General features: G+C 42.6%; 1 protein-coding gene across 1 annotated transcript in view; it reads right to left on the bottom strand.

Annotated features, from left to right (window-relative positions):
- The window catches only part of LOC311232987 (1,4-alpha-glucan-branching enzyme-like), a 576,273-nt gene that overhangs the window by 239,359 nt on the left and 311,824 nt on the right, over positions 1 to 25,090 (bottom strand). Inside the window, 1 exon segment of the mRNA XM_084319835.1 lies at positions 9,810 to 9,937. Coding sequence (XP_084175961.1) covers positions 9,810 to 9,937 — 128 coding nt within the window.

Below are 25,090 nucleotides of genomic sequence, written 5' to 3'. Positions count from 1 at the left end.
CATTCACATTTTCATTTAGTAGAAAGGATAAAGCCATAACCCTTGGACAAAAATCATCTATCAAGGTTGCTCCTGATCGAATCATTGATTCTGCACTTCTTTTTCAACGTTTCTTTATTGTCTCCCAAACTGGAGAGCTGTCATTGGAGGAGGTTATGCGTTACGAACTCAGTCCTTTCCCTCTTGCCCTCTTTGAAGCCGGAAACGTCTTCCGCAAAGCTGATAAACCACAACTAGCGCACGCGATCTGTGATCATGCAAGTGATGCAATCCTAGATTCTGTACCAGAAACGGAGCATTATGTTCTTGATGGTGGTTCACTCCTTCACCGAATACAATGGAAGCACGGACAAAGCTATGGTAAAATTGCACAGTCATATGCAGACTTCACCATCCAACATTATGGCTCAGCTACAACCATTGTGTTTGATGGCTATGAGGATGGGCCATCCATTAAAGACAACACACATCAAAGAAGAGGAAACAATATTCATCCCATTGTCAACTTCACTGCTGAGACAGAGTTCTCAGGTAAGAAGGAGGAGTTCCTGTCAAGAGATCTGAATAAACAGAAACTGATCCACATGATAAGTGATGAACTGAAAGAACGGGATTGCACTGTGGTCAATTCACTTGGAGATGCTGATGTAGACATAGTAAGGGCCGCAGTGGGATCATCTCTTCTTCACACCACGACGCTGATTGGAGAAGATGCTGATCTCCTCGTCTTACTTCTTTACTATGCACAGAGAGATAGCAAGGGCCTTTATTTCAGATCAGACAAGTCGAAAGCTGATGGCAGTTTTAAAGTGTACGCCATAAACCCTTTGAAAGAAGTACTCGGACAGGATGCGTGTTCTCAGTTGCTGTTCATCCATGCTGTGACTGGCTGTGACACAACTTCCCGGATCTTCGGAGTTGGCAAAAAGACAGCATTCCAAAAACTTGTAAAAGGGGATCCTGTCCTTCAGGCTTGTGCCAATGCATTCACTGTACCAAACCAGACAACATATGTGATCGATGACCTTGGGTGCCAAGCAATGGCTGTCTTTTTTGGTGGAAAGTGCACAGATTCGCTTGCAAAAATGAGATATAACATTTTCAGCAAGAAGGTTGTCTCAGCTTCATCAACGGTAACGCCTGAACGTCTACCACCAACTGAATCTGCTACCAAATTCCACTGTCGTAGAGCATACGACCAGGTCATGGTCTGGATGGGAACAGATGATGGTATATATGCTCTAGACTGGGGCTGGAACCTGCAGGACAATAGATTTGTCCCACTCATGTCAACAATGAATGCTGCTCCAGACAGTCTCTTGAAGGTCATTCATTGTAACTGTACCACTGCCTGCAAGACACTTCGCTGCTCATGCAGAAAATATGGACTACCTTGTACTACTTACTGTCTGTGGACCATGTCAACTTCATGAATGTGACAATCCACATAACAAGTTTCTCCCAGAGGATCCTGAAGATGATGATGAGTAGGCCTAAAGACCACAATAAGTGGGTCATTTATTTTGTGTTCAACACCAAAGCCAGCTTTCTAGGTTGAATATAATAACCAATTTTAATTTTAGCCAAAATAAGCTACAGGCAGCCATTTTGATTATGCAAATGATGCATTCCTAGCAGATATATTTAGCTAGATATTTTGCTCGTTATTAATGTATAGAGGTGCCAGAATCAGTTTATAAATCCTTTAGAAATGTTTTCCCATTTGAGATACAGGCATTCTAAGCTCCCAGTCGTCATTTTGGACACCATTTTGAAAATTAACCCTCTTCGGAAGGTGTATTTCCCTAAAACTTTAGTATGTTCCTAAGTATGTCTAGGGGTACTTGGGGTACCAGAATCAAATGACAAAATCATTTATATAATTTTTATATTGACATATAGCCATTTTAAGCTTGGCCAGCCGCAATTTTGGACGCCATCTTGAAAATGAAGCCTTTCTGGAAGGTGTATTTTCCTAGATTTTTAGTATGTTAGTGAGCATGCCCAGAGGTACCAGAATCAGTTGAGAAATCCTTTGCACCATTTTCTTAATTTGAGATATAGCCATTTTAATCGCCCCGGCGCCATCTGGGACGCCATCTTGGAAATGACGGCTTTCGGAGGGGTCGATTTTGGTCGACTTTTAGTATGTTATTTAGCACGCCCAATACTACCAGAATCCATTGAAAAACCTTTTGTATCAATTTTTCTGGGGTTAAACCATATATTGACTCGCCTATATAGGGTAGAGAGGCTGTTGTGGCTATAGGCAGGGGTGCAGTCGTAATATCCTTGGATCTCATATTTTCCCGTAACTCCAGCATCATTAACACCACGGTAACTCCCCTACATTTATCTGACCATTCCTTCATATCCTTCTCACTAACTCTCATGCTTAAAGGGGAACTCCAACATTTTGGGAAATTAGCTTATTTAACATCTTCCCTGGAGTTAGACAAGAAGATACATACCTTTTTTGTCTCTGTGCGTGCATTTTAGCTTTGGGAATAGACGCTCCGTTAGCATAGCTTAGCTTCATCACTGGAAGTGAGGCAGGACAGTAGCCTTACAGTGCCTTACAGTGTATTGCAAGGTCTGACATTGACCAAATTTGATATGCATGACCTTTGTGGGCTCTAGGTCAACTCCTGAAAAGGGGGTCAATGTCAGACCTTACAATCAAAAATTAGGGGGCGCACTGAAATTATGGCAAGGGTTATTAGCCCCCTAACTTTTGATTGCAAAGTCTGACATTGACCCCCTTTTCAGGAGTAGACCTAGAGCCCACCAAGGTCATGCATATCAAGTTTGGTCAATGTCAGACCTTGCAATACACTGTAAGGCACTGTAAGGCTACTGTCCTGCCTCACTTCCAGTGATGAAGCTAAGCTATGCTAACGGAGCGTCTATTCCTAAATGCACGCACAGAGACAAAAAAGGTATGTATCTTCTTGTCTAACTCCAGGGAAGATGTTAAATAAGCTAATTTCCCAAAATGTTGGAGTTCCCCTTTAACCGAAAGGTCTTCACCCCAACTCAGACCGTCTCACTCAGACGCAACCTGGCCTCCCTATCCCCCTCCACCCTCTCCTCTGACATACTATCCGCTCTACCTTTGAGTGACACCTTCTCTGCTCTCTCTGCAGAGATGGCAACCTCCACCCTCCTCTCAGCCCTTACAACCTCCTTCGACAAGCTCTGTCCCCTCGTTGAGAAACCTGCCTGCCGTTCCCCACCCAGTCCATGGCTGACAGATCCAGTGAGAGAACAAAGACAGGTCCTGAGAGCAGCTGAAAGGAAGTATAGAAAGTCACGCCTCACTGCTGACATCGACACATATCACAACCTCTTGTTAACATTCTCCAAAACCATTACTAATGCCAAAGCTTCTTTCTTTCACCATAGGATCGAGGCCTCTGCCAAGAATCTATGCAAACTGCATGCTACCATGTCCTCCCTCCTCACTCCCCCCCCACCCCCCCCTCCCTCATCTTTCTCTGCCGAAGACTTTGCGATCTTCTTTGAGGAAAAAGTGGAGAACATCCGCAGCTCCTTCTCCCAACCCCTACCCATTCCAAATGCTGAATCGAGAACCTCATCCTTCACTCTGTCATCTTTCTCTCCCATTACAGAAGCCGAGACCCTGACACTGGTAACGTCAAACCGTCCGACTACATGCCAGCTGGACCGGCTACCATCCCCACTCCTCCAGACCATAACACCAGACATCCTCCCATTCCTAACTGCAACCATCAACTCCTCACTCAACTCGGGGGTGGTCCCCACCTCCCTAAAACAAGCCAGAGTCACGCCCCTCATAAAAAAACCATCCCTGAACCCTACCGTCATAGGCAACTACCGTCCTGTCTCTCTTCTCTCCTTCCTTTCTAAAACACTTGAACGTGCTGTATCCAGACAACTTACTGCTTATCTCTTACAGAATGACCTCCTAGACCCTAATCAGTCAGGCTTCAGGACTGGTCACTCCACAGAGACAGCCCTCATTGCGGTCACAGAGGCACTTCACTTAGCAAAAGCGAAAGGCCTCTCCTCTGTCCTGATTCTCCTAGATCTATCTGCAGCCTTCGACACAGTCAACCACCAGATCCTCCTCGCGGCCCTCGCAGGAATGGGAGTGGCTGGCTCTGCGCTGACATGGCTGTCATCATACCTCAATGACCGCTCCTACCAAGTGTCATGGAGAGGGACCCTGTCGGCCACCTGCCCCCTGCGGACGGGTGTCCCCCAGGGCTCGGTTTTAGGACCCCTTCTCTTCTCTCTCTACACTAAATCACTGGGTAACATTATCACGTCTCATGGCTTCTCCTACCATTGTTATGCCGACGATACTCAACTCTTCCTCTCCTTCCCTCCCTCAGATATCCACGTCTCTGAGCGGATCTCGGCCTGTCTGTCCGACATCTCCGCCTGGATGACAACCAACCACCTCAAACTGAACCTAAGCGAAACAGAATTGCTCCACCTGCCGGCCAAATCCTCCGCCCTGACCGACCTTTCCATCACAGTCGAGAATGCAGCTGTGACCGCGTCCCCGACCGCCAACAAATCAAATCAAATCAAATTTATTTATAGGGCCCGACAACACACGTTAATGTCCCCATGGGCCGTACAGGTCTTCTTTAAACAAGTCAAGAAGACAACATAACAATAAGTCAAGAACAGAACAAGAACACCATAGGGTCCAAACATTTTTTAGATGAATGCAAATAAATGAAAGAATGCAAGCACTCCCAGACATACCCCACGCGAAGGTAAGGAAAAACTCACTAAAACCTAACAATAGGGAAAAAAAGCTCCACAGGCAATGTGGAGGAGAGAAACCTTAGAAGGGCCGTTCAAGGGGGGATCTCCCTTCTTAGATGTCGGTGATAGTAGTGTTGCAGACGGACAGTTGGTAAGCATGCACTCATGTGTGTGGTGAAACACAGATGAGTGCATGCAATAGCAACTGTACATTTTGAAAAATTAAAGATAGAGCTAATAGCGATAGCAATTGAACATTTTGAAAGATTAAAGATAGAGTTGATAGCGGATCTATTTGAAGCACAGGGGCGGCGCAAGAGGGTCACGTCCTCCCCGTCTTAGTCACGGGACATTCAACATTGGTGTTGTCCTCGACGACCAGTTGAACTTCTCTGCTCACATCCCAGCGACAACCAGAACCTGCCGATTCCTCCTGAGCAACGTCAGAAGGATCCGCCCCTTCCTGACAAAAGAAGCCACCCAACTCCTCGTCCAATCAACAGTCATCTCCCGCCTCGACTACTGCAACGCACTGCTCGCTGGCCTCCCGGCCACTGCCACCAAGCCTCTTCAACTCATTCAAAACGCAGCGGCCCGCCTGATCTCAAACCTACCGAAGTCGGCCCATGTCACCCCACTTCTTAGGGACCTGCACTGGCTCCCCATTGCTGCACGAATCCGCTTCAAGGCCGTCGACCTAGCATACCGTGCGGCAAAGGGAACCGCTCCCGCCTACCTCCGGTCAATGGTCTCTAACTACACACCCTCAAGACCCCTACGCTCTGCATCTTCTGGCCGCCTCAGACCTACTCCTATCCAAGCTCCGGGAGGGTCATCAAAGAGAAGTCGCCTATTCTCAGTCCTTGCCCCACAATGGTGGAATGAACTACCCACCCCAGTTAGGACAGCCGAAACACATCCAATCTTTCGCCGTCGACTAAAGACGCACTTCTTCAACCATTATCTAAAAAAAATAAATAAAAAAAAAATAATACCGGTAACTAACCTTACTGTCATGCACTTGTCCTAATAAACTAACCTACACTGTAGCACTCAACACTTTGATGAACATTGTTGCTCAGCTGATAGAGTTGTGCCCTTCCTGATGGCTTGTCGTACAGAACATGTAAGTCGCTTTGGATAAAAGCGTCAGCTAAATGACTAAATGTAAAATGTAATGTAATATCCCGCGCATGCATGCGCATACATGTTCCCTCGCGTGTGCACAGAACAGATGATTATTATGCATAAATAGTAGGAAACATGTTTGTATAGGAAATTACTAGTTTTAGTTTAGTTTTTGTAAACATTGCCTTGAAATAGAGAACTGAAAAAGGTAGCAGGATGTAGCATTCAATATATAAAGAAATTATATTGTCAACAGATATGGTTGAAAAACAAACAATGTTTTAAATGTAATTGTAGATACAATATTGTAGTTACAATTTCTTTAATTGAATTAACTTAAACTAGAAAAGTTAATACAAACTAAATTAACAATGTAACTTACAGTTTACAGAAGGACAGTTTCCTTCTGAAGCACAACTTAAGAAATGTCTCATCCTTCCAGTCGGGACCATTTGTCACATAGTGAGAGCTCCACAGCTCAAGCAAACCCCCACAGGGCTTGTATTTTGGTTTTGCACTTCTCGTTCTTTGTTATGCTATTGCTATGCTATTGTTATGCAAAGATGCCATGAGGGGAACGTTCGTTGTTTAGAATGGCTTTGAAATAAGTTATTTCTAATGACCTTTTAACTGAAAATGACGTAAGACGTGAGGCAAACGAGAAGAACATAATAATTGTTTTATTTTTACTTTTCAAGCCTGAAGAAAGAAAAACAAACAAACCTCACTTGAACTTCTGAATACCTCACTAGTCGGCTCCATCTCCAAGTCTCTATGACAAATGTCTATATCTGGGTTAGCTTCAATCTTAGATTGAATGCGTCTCCTACAACGACGCTGTCGCGCCAAAATTAAGACGTTACACAGCTGATACCAATTGTATTATCAATGCACGGCTAATTAAGTGTTTTATATTACATCGGTCCGCAACCCGATGGTTGGGGACCTCTGCTATAGAGCCATATTCCGTTATCCACAAGTTTACAGACTTTCGGAGAGCGTATATTATTCAATGAGACTGCCAGCCAGCTTTTGCGCGACGGAGAAATACAATTTCAATTATGACGAGAGATCATCTCCTGATCCAGATACAATTGAACACAAACGGTTCCAAAGATATTAATGTTTTGTGGCAAATTTTCACCCCGCAGTGCGTCTCATCTCTCATGTACTGTATGTGCTTCTCCTCTCCGACACCCAAGACAGAGAGCACTCAGCCAGTGGCCACTCCCCTCAGACGCAACTGTAGTTTTTCACACAGCGATGGAAATAATACAGTCGGGCAATCTAACAAGAATTAATGTTATTTACAAGTGTGTCAGTGTAATGGTGAAGTCAAGTGCTTTGAGCAGGATAAACTTATAACTTATATTATGTTACAGTATATGAAAATACCGTTTTACTTTTGTGCAGTAACTGGGTAGAGCTGTTGTGGCTGTATATGGTAGAGCTGTTGTGGCTATAGGGTAGAGCTGTTGTGGCTGTAGAGCTGTTGTGGCTATAGGGTAGAGCTGTTGTGGCTGTATAGGGTAGAGCTGTTGTGGCTGTAGAGCTGTTGTGGCTATAGGGTAGAGCTGTTGTGGCTATAGAGTAGAGCTGTTGTGGCTGTATAGCTGTTGTGGCTATAGGGTAGAGCTGTTGTGGCTATAGAGTAGAGCTGTTGTGGCTGTAGAGCTGTTGTGGCTATAGAGTAGAGCTGTTGTGGCTATAGAGTAGAGCTGTTGTGGCTATAGGGTAGAGCTGTTGTGGCTGTATAGGGTAGAGCTGTTGTGGCTGTAGAGCTGTTGTGGCTATAGAGTAGAGCTGTTGTGGCTATATAGTAGAGCTGTTGTGGCTGTATAGGGTAGATCTGTTGTGGCTGTATAGGGTATAGCTGTTGTGGCTGTAGAGCTGTTGTGGCTATAGAGTAGAGCTGTTGTGGCTGTATAGGGTAGAGCTGTTGTGGCTGTATAGGGTATAGCTGTTGTGGCTGTAGAGCTGTTGTGGCTATAGGGTAGAGCTGTTGTGGCTGTATAGGGTAGAGCTGTTGTGGCTATAGAGTAGAGCTGTTGTGGCTGTATAGGGTAGAGCTGTTGTGGCTGTATAGGGTAGAGCTGTTGTGGCTATAGGGTAGAGCTGTTGTGGCTATAGGGTAGAGCTGTTGTGGCTATAGGGTAGAGCTGTTGTGGCTATAGAGTAGAGCTGTTGTGGCTGTATAGGGTAGAGCTGTTGTGGCTATAGGGTAGAGCTGTTGTGGCTGTATAGGTTAGAGCTGTTGTGGCTATAGGGTAGAGCTGTTGTGGCTGTATAGGGTAGAGCTGTTGTGGCTATAGGGTAGAGCTGTTGTGGCTATAGGGTAGAGCTGTTGTGGCTATAGAGTAGAGCTGTTGTGGCTATAGAGTAGTGATGTGACGATGCATCGATTTGCATCGGTGCGCCGGCATACACGTTCACAATGCGAGTGCACCGGTGGAATAAGTCCGCATCTGCAAAATTTCAGGCTGAACTCGCGATGCATCTTGTTGTAGCGTCTTTGCATCGGTCAAAACCGATGCATTCATATAATTTCCTCTCATCCACTTCTGTCAGAAGTGCACTGTGACTGCACACACAGCAGATACTATTGCTTCGCTACTACATAAGGCGAGAGCCGCGTCACAGTTATCAACAAACAGTGGAAGTCAAGGAGGAGACATGAATAGAATTGATCAACATGGCTAACGCTAGTTAGCCGTTCAGCTAACGCTAAACTAGTGTCTAACTAACTAACTAACTAACTAACTAACTAACTAACTAACTAACTAACTAACTAACTAACTAACTAACTAACTAACTAACTAACTAACTAACTAACGTGACTCTGCAACACCAGTTCCATTAGTGGGGAGGGGGGGGGTATATTGAAGACGCTTGACAACAGGGGTTCAAAGATAACTTCACATTTATTGGCTATTCGTTCTTAATTATATCGCTTCATGCATCGGGCATATCCAGGCAGGCTCTGTGTGTTGTTGACGTGTGGACATCCTAGTCTAGTGTGTGTGACATCATCAACTGTCGACGGCAACTCAGACAGGGAGGGGCTCTCTCTCTCTCTGTTCAATGATTTAAAGTGGCCAAACGTTACAATACATTTAATTATCTGAAATATTATCAAATCATCAAGTCTGCTATAAGCCATTATCCCTTTGTGTATGATTATTATTGTCTCACAGTAGTGTGTATATGTTTGTGTGTGTGTTTTTAGCTAAAGTGGATAGAAAAGACAGTTTATGCAAAAGTCTTCTTAGGCACCCAAGAGTTTTTATATAAATTGTCTTACAGTAGATTATTTTATTTTTAATAATAATATAAGCTGCATATAAGGAATACAACCAAATCCTCTGTCATACCATAAAATTGTATCATTATTTTGCATCGTGTTGAATCGCATCGTATTGCCCCGAATCGCATTATGTTGAATCGAATCGTATCGAATCGTATCGTATCTCAACAGGGGTGAATCGTATCGCATCGCCTGGTGCTTCAAATGTATCGTTAATGTATCGTATCGTTGGCACCGTATCGAGATGCGCATCGCATCGGCCTCATGATGGAGATGCACATCCCTACTATAGAGTAGAGCTGTTGTGGCTATAGAGGGGTTGAGGTTGTAGAGGAGGGGGAGTCACCAGGACATTTTAGTCTGTCTCTCTATCTCTTCTCACCTGTTCTTACAGGATGATGTGTAGATGATGAACAGGGCGGGTCAGTGAGCAGCGAGTCACGTTTCTTCTTCCCGTTATCTCATTATCACCTCCACTAACAACCCTCCTCTCCCCTCCTCTCTGGGTCCTAACATCATCTCAGAGTGTGAATAGAGGGAGAGAGCTAGCGAGATCTATGTGTCTGTGTGCATGTGTGTGTACGTGTGTGTGTGTGTGTGTGTGTGTTCTCACCTCAGCGATGGTGATGCACTCTGGGTAAAAGGTGTGAAGCATGTGGTTGGATATCATCAGGTGCACGATGGAGTCTTCGTCCATGTGCATCCCAAAGTAATCCTTGTAGCCGCCTGAGAAGGACATACCTGGACAGACACCAGAGAGAGAGAGAACCCAGTATGAATGAATGAATGCATTTATATAGGGTTCCCACAGACATTTCAAAATGAAATGCATGGACTTTCAAATACTTTTACAAGCACTATTTTTCATTATAAAAGGATACAATTAAAAAAATCTGATACAATATGTATGGCTTAAAACCAATTTCAGACGATTAGTTACACTTTAGATTAAAAAAAAGTATTTCATGATTCAGAACTATTTTATCATGGATGAACAAAACTTTCAATTTGAATGGTTGATTTGAATTTCAAGGACTTTTTAAGCACCTTGTTAAAAATAATTGGCTGTTTTCAAGGAATTCCAGACCTTGACTTTTTTTCTTTTTTTTTGTCAGCGCCAATCACGACTATAGGGTTATCTCGCCATGCGTTGAGCGGCAAAACCCAAGTATAGTCGGGTTTTCTATCGTTTTATTCGATTATTTTATTCTATACAGTCTCACGGACCTCGGTGTATCATTGGGACTCATTCTGAGACCCCGAGATTGCAATGCTGGCCGAATCCTGCTAGGTGGCAGTATCGCCTACCCTTTGAAACATTATTTCACACTGTGTTACATTTTATATGGTCCGGGCGGAGAAATGGTACCCGGGCAAGTGAAACGCTTCATTTGAGCCACTTGGAATGCGTCCAGCACACTTCAAGTTCAAGTTTCTTTAATAGTTGTCATACAGAAGTACAGAATACTTTCATACAAAATGCTTCTTACTGTTACGCTCCAGAGACTGTGCTAGACAAGATAGTATCAAATAACATAGTATAGCATGTAATTTAGAAGAAGAAAATGAGGTCACAGTGTTCGGTATAGACATATGTACAATGTTCTGAGTTACCATATAATATACAATACTATGCAGTGTACTAATGTACAGTACTATATAGTGCAAAGCAGAAATGGGATGAGGTACAATTTAGGTACAATTTACAGTAAGGTGTACGAGTTGTAGTGCAATCCTTCATCAATAAATATAAAGTGTGGGGAGTGGGTGCTACAGTGTGTTTGTTTAAAGTGGGTGTGTGCTATAAAGTGTGTGGAGTGGGTGCTACAGTGTGTTTGTTTAAAGTGAGTGTGTGCGTGTGGATGTGTGTGCTATGTGCGTTTGGTGGTTGTTGTTGTGTAGTGTTGATTGTTCGTTTAGCAGCCTGATGGCCTGGGGATAGAAGCTTCTTCTGAGTCTTTCTGTGCTCGCCTTGAGACTCCGGTATCGCTTGCCTGACCGCAGCAGTTCAAAGAGGCAGTTGTTCGGGTGACTGGAGTCTTTAATGATTCTCTTAGCCTTGCCCTTGCAACGCTTGTTGTAAATGTTCTGGAGGGTGGGGAGCCCCCCTCCAATTGTGCGTTCGGCTGAACGTGTCACTCTTTGTAGTCTGCTTCGGTCTTGTGCAGTGCTATTCCCAAACCAGGAGGTGATGTTGCCGGTCAAGATGCTCTCTATTGTACATGAGTAGAAGTTCTTAAGGATCTTCTGACTGACTTGGAACTTCCTTAGGCGCCTGAGGAAGTAGAGGCGTTGTCGTGCCTTCTTCACAACACTGTCAATGTGTGTGGTCCATGTCAAGTCCTCGGATATGTAGGCTCCGAGGTACTTAAAGCTGTTGACTCTCTCAACCGGTGCTCCGTCGATGCTGAGGGGGCTGTAGTCCTTGACCCCCGACCTCCTGAAGTCCACAATCATCTCCTTTGTTTTGCTGACGTTCAGGGAGAGGCTGTTTTCCTGGCACCATCCCGCCAGGACCTTGACCTCTTCCAGGTAGGCCCTCTCGTCGTTGGCAGAGATCAGGCCCACCACCACTGTGTCGTCAGCAAATTTGATGATTGTATTGCTACTCCGCTGAGCCACACAGTCGTGTGTGTACAGGGAGTAGAGGAGGGGACTCAGAACACAGCCCTGGGGGGCCCCTATGTTGAGGGTGATGGATGAGGAGGTGCAGTTGCCTGCTCTCACCACCTGGGGTCTGCCAGTCAGGAAGTCCAAGACCCACTGGCAGAGGTCATAGTTCAAGCCCAGGTCCCTGAGCTTGGCTATGAGTATGGAGGGGACTATGGTATTGAATGCCGAGCTGTAGTCGATGAATAGCATTCTCACATAGTTCCCCTGCCTCTTGTCCAGGTGTGATGCTGCTGTGTGCAGCACATGGGCTATGGCGTCCTCCGTGGACCTGTTGGGGCGGTATGCAACTTGATTTGTGCATATTCATGTCAGGGACCCGATGGCCATCAATACTGGAAATCACGATCAGACAATTGGAATATTCATTTTGGAATACCTCCTAGCAAAGGTAAGGACTATATGACATCAATCCTACTTTGATCCTACAATGATTTCACATTGATCGCAACAACCATATGTGACCAGGCATGGGCTTCAGGGTCATGTTGAGGGATCTTCAATTTTTTTTTACATATTATGAAAGTACAGATTCATACCTTCAAAATAAGCCATCACTTGAACATTTTGGTGGGATACTTTTCAAGCTACTTCCTATGAATCATGGTGATATCACAAAACATATTCAGATAAAAAGGGCCTTCAAGAGTTTACACTTACAGTGTAAAACAACTACAACACTACCCATAATTCATTGTAATCCATGGCCTCCCTCTCTCTGGGGCAATTAACACCTGGCAGCGGTCCAGTCTCAGGCTCTTTGTTATGACAATTACCCGTCTTGTGACACTGCAAACACAACACCCGGAGGAAAAAGGAAAAGTCATGGTAGTTTATTTAAAAATGTGTGTGGTAGTGAAAGGTTAACCTTCTGTTGTGTGGTAGTGAAAGGTTAACCTTCTGTAGTGTGGTAGTGAAAGGTTAACCTTCTGTTGTGTGGTAGTGAACGGTTAACCTTCTGTGGTGTGGTAGTGAAAGGTTAACCTTCTGTAGTGTGGTAGTGAAAGGTTAACCTTCTGTAGTGTGGTAGTGAAAGGTTAACCTTCTGTAGTGTGGTAGTGAAAGGTTAACCTTCTGTAGTGTGGTAGTGAAAGGTTAACCTTCTGTAGTGTGGTAGTGAAAGGTTAACATGCTGTAGTGTGGTAGTGAAAGGTTAACCTTCTGTAGTGTGGTAGTGAACGGGTTAACCTTCTGTAGTGTGGTAGTGAAAGGTTAACATTCTGTAGTGTGGTAGTGAAAGGTTAACCTTCTGTAGTGTGGTAGTGAAAGGTTAACCTTCTGTAGTGTGGTAGTGAAAGGTTAACCTTCTGTAGTGTGGTAGTGAAATGTTAACCTTCTGTAGTGTGGTAGTGAAATGTTAACCTTCTGTAGTGTGGTAGTGAAAGGTTAACATTCTGTAGTGTGGTAGTGAAAGGTTAACCTTCTGTAGTGTGGTAGTGAAAGGTTAACCTTCTGTAGTGTGGTAGTGAAAGGTTAACCTTCTGTAGTGTGGTAGTGAAAGGTTAACCTTCTGTAGTGTGGTAGTGAAAGGTTAACCTTCTGTAGTGTGGTAGTGAAAGGTTAACATTCTGTAGTGTGGTAGTGAAAGGTTAACCTTCTGTAGTGTGGTAGTGAAAGGGTTAACCTTCTGTAGTGTGGTAGTGAAAGGTTAACATTATGTAGTGTGGTAGTGAAAGGTTAACCTTCTGTAGTGTGGTAGTGAAAGGGTTAACCTTCTGTAGTGTGGTAGTGAAAGGTTAACCTTCTGTAGTGTGGTAGTGAAAGGTTAACCTTCTGTAGTGTGGTAGTGAAAGGTTAACCTTCTGTTGTGTGGTAGTGAAAGGTTAACCTCCTGTAGTGTGGTAGTGAAAGGTTAACCTTCTGTTGTGTGGTAGTGAAAGGTTAACCTTCTGTGGTGTGGTAGTGAAAGGTTAACCTTCTGTAGTGTGGTAGTGAAAAGTTAACATTATGTGGTGTGGTAGTGAAAGGTTAACCTTCTGTCGTGTGGTAGTGAAAGGTTAACCTTCTGTAGTGTGGTAGTGAACGGTTAACCTTCTGTAGTGTGGTAGTGAAAGGTTAACCTTCTGTAGTGTGGTAGTGAAAGGGTTAACATTCTGTAGTGTGGTAGTGAAAGGTTAACCTTCTGTAGTGTGGTAGTGAAAGGGTTAACCTTCTGTAGTGTGGTAGTGAAAGGTTAACATTCTGTAGTGTGGTAGTGAAAGGTTAACCTTCTGTAGTGTGGTAGTGAAAGGTTAACCTTCTGTAGTGTGGTAGTGAAAGGTTAACCTTCTGTAGTGTGGTAGTGAAAGGTTAACCTTCTGTAGTGTGGTAGTGAAAGGTTAACCTTCTGTCGGAAATTAACGTCAGACTTTAGGCTTATATCATATATAAATATATTAGTTAATTAGGAACATTGATTAAGTTAATAGTCATTGATAAATAGGATTACAGTACAATCAGTATCATAAACATTTGAGGACACTAGGTTTCCTTTTACATTGAGAGGCTTTTAGGCCAAGGTTAGAGTGGCCCCCTTTATCTCCAGCAAGGTGGCTGGTCAGTGCGGGGTGGGCGCCTGTGCATTTTTCCTGTTACATAACTATGCATCCTGGTCCGAGCTGGATCATATGGGAAAGGACACAGGTGTCTCACACTTGATTGGTCAGCCAGCGAAGACACCCTAGGTCGGACAGTATATCAGACCATCTAGAATAAAGGGAAGGAGAGCTCCTTGGCCACTCTGCTATACTGCATTGCTGTCAACAAGCTTGTCGTGATCCATGGATCACCCGATAATTCATGTAATTATGCTTTCTGATTATTCAATAAATACCATACATGATGTTTGAACTCATTGTCCTGTGTCTAATATTCGATATCCTTTTGTCCTGATTCGAGGAACAACCAAATCTTCTCCACATTATTGGCGAGCCAACAGCCAGGAGAGGTCAGAGGCCATTAACAGAGCTACTCATCAGGGCGGGTACTGAATTCAGAGACCAGGATTAAGGTAAGCAAACACCTTGCTGACATATGTTTATTGGCTCTGGGTTCAGTATTTTCATCCTGTGAGTAATCTCCGGGCCTCTCCTCCAAAAAACCTACAGTATTGGATAATGAGTTCATGTGTTGTATTGTTTGAATGGTTTGCTTTGGGCTAATCTGGTAAAATTGGTGCGTTTTTTTTTTTTTTTTTTTTTTTTTTTTATTATTCCTTTCAGTGTAAAGGAAAAGCCTTGGTAAACAGGCTACAGTCTTGGTAAACAGACTACGGTATTTTTTATTCCTTTCAGTGTAAAGGAAAAGCCTTGGTAAACAGGCTACAGTCTTGGTAAACAGACTACAGTATTTTTTTTTATTCCTTTCAGTGTGAAGGAAAAGCCTTGGTAGACAGGCTACGGTCTTGGTAAACAGACTACTGAATTTATTTATTCCTTTCAGTGTGAAGGAAAAGCCTTGGTAAACAGGCTACATTGATTAATGCTGGCCAGCTCTAGTATCAGTGGTGCACGCTGTTCTTCTATTTATTTAATTCTTTGGCTGCAGCCGTGTTTGAAGTGAAGTCAGCTATTACAGCGGATTGTGTTATCAATCCTACATACACCTCTCTGTATATCAGTCAATTTAAACAAAATAATTAATTGATAAAGTCAATTCAAGGAGGAAATCTTTTTTTTTTTTTTTTTTTTTTTTTTTAAACAAGGAGCAGCTCAATTAAATACCTCTTTGTAGAAAAGTTTTATTTTGTATATACATTTATGTGTATAAACAAATCGAAATTACAGGACCATACTGGAAAAAAGAATAATAGTATATACTGATAAGCACATTCATTTTCTCTCATATTTGTCTATCAAACCATATCTCTCTGTCATTTTATCTAAATCTATACACACACAAACCCCCTGCTCTCTCACTGTTTGCTGATGGAAATGAATGACTGAATTAATTTGAAAGGTCTGCAGACATGTGAGAAAGTGTGTGAGGAGGAAAGATTGAATGTTTTGTTATTTGTAAATGTATACCTACTGTGCTATTTTGCTTAAATAGCTACAGTATGTTTGATGTAATTTGTGTAATTTGAATAGCATAAGCGTGTACCATAATAAGATTGATTTTATGTCATCAAACAGTTTCTAGGACGATCCATAATTCAATTTAAGGAAATAATATAGTACATTCAATTGGCAAGCGATCATCTATTTGGTCCCTATAAAAATTCTATTTGGCAAAATGTTTTATCAAGGGTATAAAAATACAAAAGATCAAACTTTAAAGTAGTCTGTAAAGAGTAAAGTAAAGACACAGGACTGATAACAGGCAAGCGGGCTAGCTGCGTGGGTAATCATTACACTTTCAGCACCAGGGCAAATTGACCCTGAGAGCTATATTTAAATTTAAATAACTATAGGTTGTATCATCTGCATTCTAAATTAAGTATTTAGCTAAGTATTGTTATACAGAACCTAGCATTTTACTGTAATGTACGTGTACCTTGTATAGTAAACTTTATATCGTTGATTTGAGTTATCGCTTATCTGTGATTCAATGCTGATCTTGCGCTGCTGTGCAAATAGTGGGTATTGATTGAGTGGCTCCCCTCTCTCCTGCGGCCGCGGCGAGATTGTGAGCTGTGAGGTCAGTGCACACCGGGCATTTCAGTGTCGGATTTGTGTGTCATAGTTGTATGTCATAATAAATTGATAAACAAAACTTGAAACTTCAACTTGAAACTACAGACGAACATTTAGATGGTGTCTTCAGGCAAACCACATGTCTGAGGTCACAGAGACAGAGAACTGATAACAGGCCCTGCACGGTGGCGGGCTGAGGTTAATCATTACATTGTCACACATAGGACAGGTACACAGCACTGTGGAGTGGATGTAGGGCAGTATTTGTCAAATTTTAAGTGGACGGACCATATTGTTGCATATAGTAACACTTCTTGTTGGATCACAGGGTATAAACAAAAACATTTTAAATTGGGAGATTTACAATATTTATAAACATAAAAAAATAAAAAAGAGACCACATCACCCCTGTCCTCGCCTCCCTTCATTGGCTTCCAGTACGCTACAGGATAGATTTGAAGGTTCTCCTATTTTGTTTTTAAAGCCCTTAATGGTCAGCCCCCTCCTACATTTAAGACCTCATATCCCCCTATTCCAACACCAGGTCCCTCAGGTCAGCCGATCAGAGGCTCCTGACTGTCCGGAGGTCTAACCTTAATCTCAGGGGGGGCCGTGTTTTTTTGTGTCGCAGCCCCTGAACTGTGGAACAGCAGCCCCACCTCCATTAGGCTTGCCCCCTCGATATACCTTCAAATCTAGGCTCAAAACCCTATGTATCAACCCTCTGTACAGCACTTGGGTTGACACGTGGCATGTTAAATGTGCTATATAAGTAAATCTGATTGATTGATTGATCGATAAAACTTGTGTTTTCAATTTTAGATAAGGTAAATGTTGAGTAGCCGGCTTTGCATGTTTGACTGTAGCCTTTTAAACAGATACAAGGTTGTTGCTTCTATTAAATTGGTAGGTTTGATAGTAAAAGCAGGGTTTGATTTGATTTGATTTGAAGTCTTTATTTCGAACATGCAATGAATACAACAAACAATAACAAAAAGAAAAACAACTCAATCTGCATGTTCGAAAAGGAGTAGGAAGAAGTATACACTTATTTAATCCTACCCCTTTTCCACTACTCAAATGAGTGTACTATTTTAAACATAAAAAGGAAAAAAAAAATATATTATGCAAAACAAAAAACAAAAACTATATATGTATAAAATAAAATAAAATAGAAAACAAAATAAAAATGTAAACACCCGTGAATATCAAGTCCCTTCCTCATCCCTGTACCTTGTGAACATAATTTCCTTATACATCAGTTTGAATTGTCTCATGTTTGGACATTGCTTTAGCACCACATTTAGACTCTTCCACAGTTTCACTCCACATATTGAGATGCAGTGTTTTCTCATGGTAGTGCGTACGTTTAGCACCTTTAAATTGTGTTCTCCCCTCAGATTATAACCCCCCTCCCTATCAAAGAACAATTCTTGAATGTTTCTTGGAAGTGCATGACTTTTTGCTTTATACATTAATTGTGCCGTTTTAAATTCCACAAGATCATTTAACTTCAATGTCTTTGACTCCAGAAACAATATGTTAGTGTGATCACGATAACCTGCAATGTGAACTATCCTTATGGCTCTTTTTTGGAGTATAAAAAGTGGTTGTAGTGTAGACTTATAATTGTTTCCCCAGACTTCAGCACAGTAATTTAAATATGGTAAAACTAGTGAACAGTAGAGAATGTAGAGTGATTTTCTATCCAGGATGTGCTTTACTTTACTCATGACTGAAATGCTTCGTGAGAGTTTAGATTGGACATGTTTTATGTGAGGTTTCCAACAGATTGTATGGTCTATTATTACACCTAGGAATTTATTTTCATAAACTCTTTCAATAATCACATCATTTATTTTAACTTGTACCTGAGTATCCAATCTACAGTTTCCAAACAACATCATTTTAGTTTTGCTCAAGTTCAATGATAATTTGTTTCTATCAAACCATTCCTTCAATTTCTTCATTTCAGATGTGATGACCTCTAAAAGCTGCTGGACATTCTCACCAGAAAAAAAAAGATTAGTGTCATCCGCAAATAAAATACATTTAAATATATTGGATACTTTACATATCTCGTTAATGTACAAGATGAACAGTTTTGGACCCAACACTGACCCCTGGGGGACACCACAATCAATGTCCAAACATTCAGATTTATAATCTCTCATTGTCACAAATTGTTGTCTTTTATTTAGATAGCTTCTCACCCAGTCCAATACTACCCCCCTGATCCCATATCTCTCCAATTTCCTGATTAATATATCATGATTAATAGTATCAAATGCTTTTTTTAGGTCAATGAATACTCCAGCTACATGTTTTTTTTAATCTATGGAATTTGTGATTTTTTCAATGAGTTCTATTAACGCTAGTGATGTTGACCGGTGTGTTCTGAATCCATACTGGCTATCTGTGAGTAAATTATGTTTATCAATGAATTTATCTAATCTGTTGTTGAAGAGTTTTTCTAATATTTTTGAAAACTGAGGAAGTAGAGAAACAGGCCATTTGAAATGTACTTTTGTGCCACATCCCAATTTAAACTAGACTTTATTTAGTGTTGCATCTAAAACTAAAGCCTGGCCATACTCAATTACAATTCTGCAATTAAAACTTTAGATAGTCATTTTACCTTGTGCTTGGACTTTGCAGTTTAGGTTTGTAATTTAGAACATTTATAAATAAACCTGGCCCATGCTATAAGTTGCATCATTGTTCTCCCGCGATTAAGTCAAGATTATACACCAATTACACGTGGACAGCATATCCAACCATAGTAGCCATAATTATGGTTCAAGATCTATTAGATCAAAGGCTTCCTCGAATGCATCTACACGTCTCAGAGCAGAGGCCGACATGGCCGCCTTAATGGCTCGGCAAAAGTTGCTTGAACAAAAGCATGCTCTTGAAGACCAGGAAGCTCAAATAAAGAAACAAGCAGACATAGCAAGGCATGCTCTACAGGACCAGGAAGCTCACATAAAGAAACAAAAGGAACAACTTCAGCTTGAAGCGGACATAGCTGCATCGGCAGCAAGGCTGAATGTTCTGAGAACCTCTGGGTCAGGGGTGTGGAGTGCTGCTTCTCATAAATCGGATGGAATGGAATCCTACTTTGAAAAGGGCCTCAACATTAATGCAGAGACATTTGTATCACACAAGGATGGAAGAGGACAACCTGCATATGTTGGAGGCACACGGCCAAAGCAAAGGCAATCTGACGGAGCCAAATACCTCCAGAAGCCCTCAGCACTCACACAGACCCAGACTATGATCTCAAACGCTACAGAGTACCCAGCGCTCACACCGAGACAGAGCACGGTCCCAAAGACTACATGGCCTCCATTGTCTTTGTATAGAGACATACAACCTGTTTCCAGGAACAACAGCAGTGAACAGAACAACATAATGTCTATTATGCAAAAACAAAACGACATCACTTCCATGTTGGTGCATCAACAATGCATTGCTTCACTGCCTAAAAGAGACATCCAACCATTTGAAGGTGACCCTCTGCAGTACCATGGCTTTATACAGTCCTTTGAACAGACTATAGAAAGGAGGACTGACAATGCTGTGGATTGCCTGCACTATTTGGAACAATACACCAGGGGGCAGCCTAAACAACTAGTCAGCAATTGTCAACATATGACTGATGACACTGGATATGCTACGGCGAAGGCTTTACTACAGGAACACTTTGGAAATGAGCATGTCATAGCATCCGCTTACATGGACAAAATCTTTGCATGGCCAGCTATTAAGTCGGAGGATGTGAAAGCCTTACAAGCATACAGCCTATTCTTGTGCGGATGCTGCAATGCCATGAAAGACGTACATAACCTATGTGACCTAAATACATCTGCAAACATGCTTGCTGTTATCAAGAAGTTGCCCTACAAGCTGAGGGACAAATGGCGAACAGAAGCATGTAACATCCAGGAAAGACATCGCAAACGTGCTATGTTTACTGATATTGTGATTTTTATTGAGCGGGAAGCGAGAATCGCTACAAACACTGTATTTGGAGACATACAAGACGCTCCAATGACGGGGGCTTTCAAGGAAAGTGGCAGAGCTAGACATGTGCCTCGTCTTCAGGCTAGAGGGAGTAGTTGTGGCACAACGTTCTCCACAATTGAAAGGGATGCTCATTGGGAAAACAGAGTTAAGGATGGATATGAGGAAACTTGCCTTTTCTGCAAAGAGGGTGGACACACACTGGAGTCATGTACTCTATTGGAGAGGAGAGCTCACGGTGAGAAGATGGAGTTCCTGAAGGAGAATGGAGTTTGCTTTGGATGCTTGTGCACTGGGCACATCAGCAGAGAGTGCAGGGAACGTCTGTTTTGCAGGACATGTGGCTCACGACACCCCAGCTTGCTTCACATCCACTCTAAGGAGAATGGAGATGCAGAGAAAGGCAGGAGCAACTCAGACAGAGCAGTGGACAGAACTCTAGTCGAGATCCATACCGGTGGCCTTACTGGGGCCGGTGATCAATATTGCAAGCTTGCCATCGTACCAGTTAAGGTTAAATCAAGCACAGGTCAAAGGTCAGTGGAAACCTATGCCTTTCTAGACCCAGGGAGCTCAGCGTCCTTCTGCACAATGGGTCTGATGGATAAACTGGGACTATCTGTAAAACAAGGATCCTTCTACATACCATGGGCCAAGAAAAGGTGGTTGACAGTTGCACTACATCTGACTTGGAAGTCGCTGGATTGGACAGTGACCGATACTGTAAAATACCAAAAATCTTTGCACAACATCAAATGCCTGTCAATCGAAGTAACATTCCACAACAGCAAGATCTGGAAAAATGGCCTCATCTGAAGCATGTTTATCTGCCACAGATAGATGCAGACGTGGAAATGTTGATTGGTCTGAACGTTCCCAGAGCTTTAGAACCACTGGAAGTCATCCGAAGTGTGGATGGAGGGCCATATGCAGTCAATACGATGCTTGGATGGACTGTAAATGGACCAGTTGGAGGAGACGACAGTGTCATAGCAGCGTTCGGAGCTAGTTCTGAAAGCTCGAGCAGCACCAATAAGATGGAGTATAAACGTAAAGCTCATCAGAAGGTGATCGACGAGGCCAAGCAGGAGTTGAAGACACAGAGAGGAGAGAACACATGGCTCCTCCCAGAGCTCGACCAACGTCTTCATCAGATACAGCAGGAGACCATCTTTCAAGACCAAGAAGAAGAAAAGGTCAAAAAAGATCAAAAAGGAGAAGAAGAGACAAGAGGAGGAGAAAGCCAAAGCAGAGGCCATCCAACAGGCTGGTCTGCATAAGCTGGAGTTGAACCCATACTGGAAAGATGGAGGGAGTGGTCTTCCCCCAGTGCATAAGACTGGTACTGCAGCACATAAAGCCTCAGTAGAGAATGATGGAGGTGTTGGTTGGTTGAGGAAGAGTTTGAAGAGGATGAAGGAGCAGGCGGAGAGAGAACAACGCAGCCTCAGTGATGTGGTGTCTCAGAGATATGGATCCATGGAAAAGTTTCAGAATCGACTTGCAGAAGCTGAGAGAGCAACACATGGAGAAAGGAGGAGAGGAGGAGGGGGAGAGGAGAGGATGGCAAGAGGAGGAGGAAGAGAGGACAGAGAGAGGAGGATGGAGGAGGAGAGGAGAGGATGATGGGATGGAGAGAAGAGGATGAGGAGGGACTCCATACAGTACTCCACGAAGTGGAATCAATTCTCAACAGTAGACATCTCGCATACCTGCCACAATTACAGGAACAACAGAACAAGGATCAAGCGGAACTTCATCCCCGGTGACATAGTGCTCAATAATGGACGATTCCGCACCACGGAATCCCTGGATCATTGGGAGGATTACAGAGACGATGCCAGACAAGATCGGACCTGTGCGACAGGTCTGGATTAAGACGCGGACCTGCAGCTTTCCCTATAGACCTGTGACAAAGATTTGCCTTCTTCAGGAGTCGACAGTCATGAAGGCTTTGTTTCTTTCTCATGATTTTGGATTATTTTGACTTTTTCGTGACTCTGACGTTTGAATTGACTTGACTTTGGTTGATTTAAGAAGATTATCAAGACCTTATGTATGAACTATGAACTCCTTGCGCACAAAAAAAATCGAAAAAAAAGACAAAAGAATTGGAACGAAATTTGTATTGTGGTGTTTTATATTAATTGAAGTGTTAGTAATTATTACTGTGAAATGAGATTATGTAATAATTAGGGGCCGGTTTGTTGGTGACAGGTATACACAACTCGGGTTGTTAGGGTCACGTCATTCACAAATGGGTCACGTGGTGTCGTAGTAGTAGTAAAGTCAGCTGTTCACCGGCGGGTTTCTGGAACAGTAAGGATGAGGGAGTGAACGGGGAAGTCACACTTTGCTGACCGCACGCACGATACACTACGATAAATCAAACCGTGACTCACTCTATTTGTCTATTTGAACTATTTTTAACTCCAATAAACTAACCAAACACAGTATCCTGGATCCGTGATTATGTGGCGAGCGGCGCGTCTGGCAGGTATCATTATTTCCCCGTGTTAGTCTCTCGGTGACTGCAGTATGTTTGGACAGTCGCCATACAGATAGATTAGATCACAAAAGACTGCTGTTTGTTGCATTGCCTGATTTGCAACTGTTTGCAAGCAGAGGAGGTCATTGAACGTTTCATCAGAAAATATCGAAGGATGGATTTAATTTACAAGTGATCAGATGGGAGGGACACTATTTCCTCGTAAGAAGTAAGTCGTCAATGGTGAGTGAATCTTAAAAAAATTAATTTAGTAGCTGTGTGGGGCGGGCCTGTGTTGATTATGAATTAATTGGCCCGCTGTGGCCTTGCATGTGTAATGCAGGACCTCTTTAGGGGGTCTTTATTCGGCATGCAACGAACTGGACATGCAATTGGAGCGGCACACACACACCGGGATACACACACACATGCATTGTCTTTCCTCAGTCGCCGATGCGATTGAGTCTCTGCGCCTAACCCATCCCGTCCTTGTGTGTGTGTGCACGCGCATGTGTGTGTCGTTCATTTCCTATAGTGCTGAGTGATGTGAAGGTAATGTCCTAACCCAACCCCCTCCAATATACAGTAAATTACCTAACCCAAGAATACACAAGACCCTCTTCTACCAAGTATAGTTTCGTCGATATTCCAATGTACAGTTTTGCTTGTACAGTTGTACAGTTTCCCCCACCCCGCCTACCCATATAATTTCCTATAATTTCCTATGTTGTGAGGGACCAGATTGGGAGACAGTAAGATATTGGTGAAAGAAAAATTGCATGTAGATATGTGTTTGAAACAGTGAGGGTGAGAAATGGTCTGATCTGGCTGTAAACAAATAGTTTTTGATTTGCCTTCTTGACTAAGCTATTGATGTGATGTTTGTAAGTGAGGCGTGTGTGTCAAGAGTTACTCCAAGGTATTTATTACTAGTGCCTGTTGTCTTTAACTGTAGTGTCTGTCTGCTGTCTTCATCTCTCCTGTCCTCCCCAATATTTTTAACTCACAGCCACCACTGACACACACATTGGGGGATGTTTAAAAAATATAATTTATAAGAACAAAGCGGGGCTCGCAACTCACTTGTAGTTCCAAGGTGTTTTAATAGACAAAAAAGGCAGTAGATGTGACGTTTCGACCTTACCAGTCTTCCTCAAGCGTTTTTTGTCTATTAAAACACCTTGGAACTACAAGTGAGTTGTGAGCCCCGCTTTGTTCTTATGTATTACTGTTTTTACAGTTTGGCTCAGCACCAACAAACGGAGGATGTGCGTTATTTATTTTTTCTTAAAAATATAATTTAACGTATAATATAATATAATAATTTGTGCTTCACAAACTGTAGTAGATTAAATTACTTTATCATGACATTAGGTAGCATTAAATCCAATCTAACGGAATTTCTTCGCTCATAAAATTTGTGACATTTTAAATGTGATTTATAACAGATTGTTGTGTTAATGTCTGGGACAGAAACGGCAGACTCGCGCAAAATTATATATTCTGATGATGTCATACCATGATTCTCAACACACAAAACGGGAGCAGCCCTATGGATAAAGCGATATAAAGAAACAAATAGCCAAATAAATGTGAAGTTATCAATATAACCCCCCGCCCCCCCCATTTCCTCACAAATGGAATTGTGCCGCAGAGTCACGTTTAATGTCTGGGACAGGACGGCCGACTCGCGTAAATAATATAGACGTATATTGAGAGGAGTCTTTTTTTCTTTGCTATAACGTTAAGAAGTGTAACTTCTGCATTTTTCCGTTCTCTCTGCAATGATGAAAGCAGAGCAGTGTGTGTTTCAACACCTCTCAAGTACCTGTAATGAATGAATGCCAAGCCAGACCACACCCCAAGCATTAAGAGCAGCCCAGCGCTGTAGTCTTTTTGGGGAGCATTGGGACACAATACTGTCGGACAAATAACAATAATTAACTAATTTACAAGTTGTATTAAGTTTTTCAAATAAGGAAACAGATAAATAACATTTCAAAGCAGTCAAAAAAGCTATATTTTTACATATTTCTGAAGTGCGAGAAATTCCAGGCGAGCAACGCGAACGACTTTCACAAATTGCCCATAGCGCTC

This window comes from Notolepis coatsorum, assembly GCF_963971535.1.
Source record: "Notolepis coatsorum genome assembly, chromosome: 8".
Taxonomy (NCBI): domain Eukaryota; kingdom Metazoa; phylum Chordata; class Actinopteri; order Aulopiformes; family Paralepididae; genus Notolepis; species Notolepis coatsorum.
The sequence above is the reverse complement of the archived record's forward strand: the minus strand, read 5'-3'. Positions and strand labels throughout refer to the sequence as shown.